The 6,835-nt window shown below is 29.8% G+C and overlaps 1 protein-coding gene across 2 annotated transcripts; it reads right to left on the reverse strand.

Moving 5' to 3' along the window:
* Positions 1-1,885: 1,885 nt before the first annotated feature.
* Positions 1,886-5,155, reverse strand: LOC113849386 (axial regulator YABBY 1). Of its 2 annotated transcripts, none has more exons than XM_027479274.1 (7): positions 4,801-5,155; positions 4,505-4,657; positions 4,184-4,310; positions 3,192-3,240; positions 2,554-2,629; positions 2,302-2,367; positions 1,886-2,178 (listed from the first exon to the last, which is right to left on the reverse strand). In XM_027479274.1, the coding sequence occupies exons 1-7, from the start codon at positions 4,897-4,899 to the stop codon at positions 2,110-2,112; spliced, it is 639 nt and encodes a 212-aa protein (XP_027335075.1). In that variant the 5' UTR covers positions 4,900-5,155; the 3' UTR covers positions 1,886-2,109. The 2 variants fall into 2 exon arrangements, with proteins under 2 accessions (XP_027335075.1, XP_027335074.1); XM_027479273.1 differs by having other exon boundaries at positions 2,293-2,367; positions 4,801-4,899.
* Positions 5,156-6,835: the final 1,680 nt, after the last annotated feature.

Below are 6,835 nucleotides of genomic sequence, written 5' to 3' on the forward strand. Positions count from 1 at the left end.
ATAAACCCATGTATGATTCTCTTATTCGTTCAAATGGAAGGATAAGTGTAAATAAGGTAGAGCCGAACGATGATACAAATACCCCTTCCCTCCTTTCTCCAAGTTAGGAACCATATTTTAACCTAATATTATTTATTTTTGGATCTTTTTTGAAGGGGGCATATTTAGATAAATCACAATTCCACCTTAATATTATGGGATTAATAAAAATAATAATAAATATGTACTTTTATAATTAAAAATTACATTAAAGCTCATTACAAATAATAAAAATGATAATATTATTATCTTTTTTAATAAAATAAAATAAATTTAATTTTTAATGAAATAAAATAGAAGTTTTAATTTCCTTATCCAAACACAACCTAACCTTAACCTAAAGTAGAGGTTAACATTTTCCTAATCTTATATTATAGTTTATGCAAGGAAAATGATAGGCTGTCTACAGCTTGAAAGAGAAAGAAACGGACATGAGAGAAATAGTATATGTGATTAGTAATGTATGTAATAAAAAAGAGAAAAAAATAACTGTTATATTAGTATTAATATGATTGAAGAGTTTAAAGTTTTTTATCTAATGATAAACTCATTCACCACATCTAAATACGCAATTTTAGTCAAATTTAAATTAAATAATAAAAAAATTATTTATCCAAATATTTAATTTATACAAACAAAAAAGTACACCAATAAACAATTGAGGTAGCAAAGATAGAATCTAATCTAAACTATTACTTCTTTTATTTCTTTTTTTCTATTTCAGGTCATGATTTTTATCCTTTTAAAAATATTTTTCTAAATAAAAAATGTTATTTCATTAGAAATAATGATGTACTATTATGGCACTCTAGATTAGGACCTTATCTGATAAAATCTTGAAAATATTAAATAGTAAAATTTCATATATATATTTTTTTTCTTTTGTCAAAATTTTTATCTTTCATCTCAAATAACAATTATGCACAAAATGATTTTGATCTTATACATGGTAATGTCAATTATCCTCAATCAACGTAATGGTAATAATTATTTTCCTATTATAATAGATGGTGTTATTCGTTTTACATGATTATACTTAATGGAAAACAAAATATGATACTTTTCAACAGGTCAAGAATTTCTTTACTGATATAAAATATAGTTTGTAAAGGGCTACTTATAAGCGGACAAATGCACTGATAACAGAAAATTAAAAGTAATAAAATTAACTGACTAACTTTATGACTACATAATGGAAATACTTAGATTAAAAATATAATTAATATTCTTATTTATATTTAAACTATTTTTAACTTTCTTATATGACATTTATTATTATTTTTCTCTTATTTATGATAAGTAAGTAACATATTTAAAAAATAAATAAGAGATCAAATATAAATGAAAAATTAGTCATTAACATTGTCTTAAATAAATAAATAATTTCTAAAATAGATAAGAAAAAAAAACACAAGTATTTGAATTTAATCAAACAAGTTTTAGATGAAATCCTATCAAATATCTAACCATTCTTTAAGGTTGGTTCATTTATGAAGCTTATGAATTATGTTGAGAATAAATGGCAAATAGTTTTTGTAAAAAATAAAATAAAATGAAAAATATTATATCAAAATTAAATGCATTTAATACCTTGAATACTAAAATGAAACATTTATCCTTCCTTTTTGGTAAAAAAAAGAAAAAAGAAAAAAACCATTTATCTAATAATTTTCTAAAGATGAGTGTTTCTTTTGAAAACCAATAGATTTTATGATCAACATTAAATATTTATACCAACGAACAGAAGTAGGAGAGCACTAATTACCAAGAACTATTAGAATTCAAAAAAAACTCCAAATATTGTAAACTTTGAAAAGCTTTCTACATTCCGAAATCATTGAGTCATTTTGGGACCAGTTCAACAGGAAATAAACCATCTTCATTTTCAGAAGAACTAATCTAGCTTCGTCAGAATCCCCTCCCACCATTGATTGTAACATAAAACTAACAACATGTAACAACTAAGAAGTACTAACACTAACACAAGTGCACAACATTAATTTGCATACGACAAAGTCCTAGTACAATTACTTAATTAGAGACACTCAAAGCCCTACACAGTAAACACATCTAGTAGGGAGAGACACCTACATTAGCCGGTGCGAAAAACCCATCTTTCATGAGCACGTCCTCTGCTTCCTAAACGCACACAAGGAAAATTTGAGATTAGAAACCCTAGAAATAGGAGTCCCCTTTGAAATCTCTATGCTGCCAAAAGAAAAGGAGGTAACAGTAGCTAGGGTTTTCAAGTACCTGACGAACATTAGCTTTCTTCACGGGTTGATGATCAGGCATAAGTCCGAAATGAATGTGTGGAAAATGGGCCCACTGAAAGAAAACATGGACCCCACACAGGAGAAAAAAAAATTATTAACCAACAAGGCAATGAAAACGAGTTTAGACATATACTTGATTAAACAAAAAGAGAACTCTTTAATTAGTAAAAATTGAAAATAATCTAAAATGGGAAAAAGTCCCTAAGAGAGTAAGATTTAGAATCTCCTTGGATCTCACATTCTTTGCAGCTGCACTAAAGGCCTCTCTGTGGCTTATATCAGGATTCCCAGCTTTGATTCGTTGGATCTCATCCCTGAAAATTAAAATGATGTGAAAGCCATCAGATAGCATGATAAACAAGCTAATTTTTTTTATTTTTTTTTTGTGAAATTAGATAATAACAAAACTGAGTTATTGTTTTTTTCTTTTTAAGTATTTTTAATGTTATTTGTCAGTCAAAATTTTACTTTAATAGCTTGCATGAAAGGTAGACATAGATCTTTTATTAAAATAAATTTTAATTTTAATTAATAAATAATAAAAATGTTTAAAAAATACATCTAAATTTTATCTATTAAATAATTTATTATTTTAACTAATAAGAGAAATTAGCAAACGGTTCATACTAATACACAAGTGGTAAAGGTTTGATTTACTAAGATTTTTTTTAAGTTACTAAACCATCAATGAGAAGTCTGGTTGAATACCTTGTCTAACGGAATTCATAAGGAATTGATTTTTTTTTAATCTCACATAAATGCTTTGAAAATTCCACTAACTCCGTTAGCTAATGCATACAAACAGGCGCAAAAACCAGTAATCAAGCTAAGCAGAATTGATAATAAATAACGTGAAATTAATGTTATCAAACTTACTTGATGAAGCGGTTGTAAGCAGATGGCACTCTCTGTCTCTTCTCTGGAGCTGGACATGCAACACACGGACATTGCACAGGCAAACAGACAGGAACATTAAATAACTTTGCTGACCTTTTGCCTAATGCCCTCTCTCTCTCTCTCTCTCTCTCTCTCCCTCTCTCTCTCTCTCTCTATTCTATCATTACCTCATCATTATCTCTAACAATCACTCTCCCAATGGATTCAGCACTATATTTCCGGGGGAAGAATTCTGTCTCACTCAATATTGTATGCATGTAAGGAGACATGCATATAGACACTGAGAAAGAACATGATATAACAAATTTTAGATTTGATTTTTTTATTACCCTTAAGAAAAGAATGTTGAATTTCTTTTCTCACCACTTTGAAATTTTTAATGCGACAAGAGGGACAATCAAAGAGCATGGAAATGGTTTGGTCCAATCTGAAAATAATGGAATCTTGATGCTTATAATTAAACAATTTGAAGAACAAAAGCTGGATTTCTGGAAGCACACTACATTAATACAGTAAAGAGGGAAAAAGCAATGCATGAGATAAATGTGCTAAAGATTGTTCTTTCTTTGCCACTTGCTGTATACCAAGAAACCTCAGCGACTGTTTGAGATTGACAAGTGAGTTATGATAGGGATAGAACCCTTTCTTTTTTATTATGTGCTTTTCTCCCTTTATTGGTCAAGTGACACCACTATGAACTTAAAAGAAGTGTGAAATGAAATGGACTGAATGGTATCAGAAAAGTTTCCTTTTCTTTTCCTAGCTTTTCTTTGGTGGTATCAGAAGAATCTTTGATCACCGCACCCGGGAAGTAGAAAAAGGAAACTTAACAAAAAGAAACCAAAACAAACATGAAAAACAGGTAAGGTTTTAGGTTATTGCAAGAAATAAAAATAGAAAAAAAATCCATAACATGAAAGCTATTGCATGCAACTTATTCAGTAAGTTAAGAAATTAAAGAAAATTCTCACGTCTATTAGCTGATGGTGGCTTAGGGGTTTCTTCAGGTCCTCCTCTCATGGTGCTCATGACCAAATCATTAGGGTTAGGGAGCTGATTCATCATCATGTTTGTTGAAGGCGCATTTCGAATCTCCTCCTGAAATATCAAACCCAATACTCGGATAATTGATCACTACCGTTTCATATATCAATTCTTCTTATAAAAGAGAACATATAACTACACATAAAACCTAACACACACACAAAAATAGCCCATTAATTAAAAGCCCTAGCTCCTACTCCTACAACTATCATTAATTACTATGAATTCACAACCACATATATACATACCAAAAGATTTTGAGGAGTGAAGAAGGAATGGCCAAGGTGAAGCTGATTAGCAGCAGGAAGAAGTAGTCCACGCATGTTGACTGAGAGAAGGTTGGTGCAATGGCCACACCTCACTGTGACAGTCTTGAACAAACTGGTGCAAGGAACACTCACCTAAATGCAAAACAAAACAATAATTAAGAAGAAGGAGGATGCATATCTAGGTAACTAATAAGAGAGGGTTAAGCCAATAATCAAGCAAAGAAACATTTGAATATATAAGATGAAGATATGAACGAAAGGTGCGTGAGTGATACAGCGAGGACAGTGTCACAGAAATTGCAATGAACATAGCAGAGCTGGTCTGAGGGAGAGAGGTGTTGGTCCGGTGAAAAGGAAGTGGATGAAGCGGACATATTGTTTCTCTTTTTGATGATTCCCTTTTTTTTCTTTCTTTCTTTCTGATGATTTGATTTGATTGATGGGATTGACTGATCAGTGAAGTTTTTGGTGATGGACAGATAAACTTCCTATGGATCTGATCCTCTTGATTGCTGAGTTACTGTTAAGAAGCTAACTAGCTTGGGAGAGAGAAGAGAACAAAGAAAGAAAGGGAAAAGAGAGACAGGGTGAAGAGATGCCACTTATGTATTAAAGGATCGAATACACCTAGAAAGTCCTTTCTTTCTCTCTCCATTTTCATCTCATCTTATCTTATATATACTATTACTTTTATTTATCTATTATAAATTAAAAAAAAACTATCATTTATTAAAATCAATTATTAAATTTATTAATTTATTTTTCATTATTAATTTTTGTAATGTTTGAACTATTTAAACAATATATGTATTTTATATACATAAAAATTTATTAATAAATAAAATAATAATTAATATTATCTTAAATTTTTATATAGAGAGATAAATAAAAATATTTTTAAAACAGAAAAATAAGAAAAGAAGTGATATATAATATTCCGTGCAGCCCTACATAGTTTCTTTTTGTACTAAAGTATGTTAGTCAAATGAACAATTAAACTCAAAATTTTACAGTTTCACGAATTTTGGCTGTTTATTTAAAATGACTTCACATGATGATGAAAATTATAAATTTTTTTGTATGCATATATTTAAAAGATAATTTTCACAGTCACATGATTGTAATCATTATAATTGTAGTTGTATCAGTTATATTTGTTAATTAGCAACCGTCATCACAAGAGACGAGTCATAATCAACTTACATAAATCATCAGCCAAGGTATGTGTATAAAAACAATCGGTTACTTTCAAAAGGTTTATAACCTCATAAATATGAGTGATTGGTAACTATAACTAACAAAGCAGTGATAGCTTGACTTCAAAGTCCATGCCTCTTAACTGGGACACAAATAAAGATAATAGAAAATAGAAAATTCCATAAATATTATCATCATAAACAAAATAAAATAAAAGAAGAAAACCAACAAGTAAATGAATGGTTGGCATTCCCAATGGATGTGTGTGTAAGAGAGAGAGAGAGCAGAGGCGGCAGAGGTGGGGGAACGGAGAGCGAAAGGGACGTGTGCATGGGAGTGATTAGCTTTGGCTCATTCATATGTTGTTTTCAAAGTTAAGAAGGTTTACAGTGTGTCCTCGGTTTTCTACAATTCCATTTCGTGATGACATTTTATTGTCTATCAAATCAAATCAAATCAAATCTTTGTTCTTGTAAACTCTCTGCGTTTAAAATGAAGATCATTGAATTTGAAGCCCCTTTGATACCAATGCGGGCCACTACTGCAATCAAGATGTTTATGTTAGAGCCATCTTGTTTTCTAACCCTTTCAGAGTTCAATGCTTGTGACCCACCTCACTTCTGCCATTAATTTCCCTTTTCTTTTTTGCAATCAATTGAATCGTGCATACAGATCACAGTACCTGATCATCTTTATTTCGAAATACTACTGTTCATTGTGATTCCCTTTTTTATTTATTTATTTTTATTTATGGATTCAAGCATTTTCTTTTCTTAGTTTGGAAGCTAATAACAGCTATATACCAACTCATTTTAAATTCCATGTTTTAATTTTAGAATAATGTGCGTTCGTTCTTAGAACTTCTATTGCTCAATCCATTTGTACATTACAAATGCTGTCTTATATAAAAATATGCAACAACTAAAAGAAATTTGTAGCTTTTCATATAATGTTATTTTATAAGAAGATAGGATTGAAGAGGGAGTCGCACAGAAAATTTGAAACCTTTAATATATAGTTTAATCTTTTCTTTAGGATCTCAGTTTTTATCTGAACTGATTCCTACCAATATTATCTGAACTGATTCACTATTTGCATGACATATAATGAAAA

Source organism: Abrus precatorius, unplaced genomic scaffold (genome assembly GCF_003935025.1).
Source record: "Abrus precatorius isolate BTA unplaced genomic scaffold, Abrus_2018 Scaffold9, whole genome shotgun sequence".
NCBI lineage: Eukaryota > Viridiplantae > Streptophyta > Magnoliopsida > Fabales > Fabaceae > Abrus > Abrus precatorius.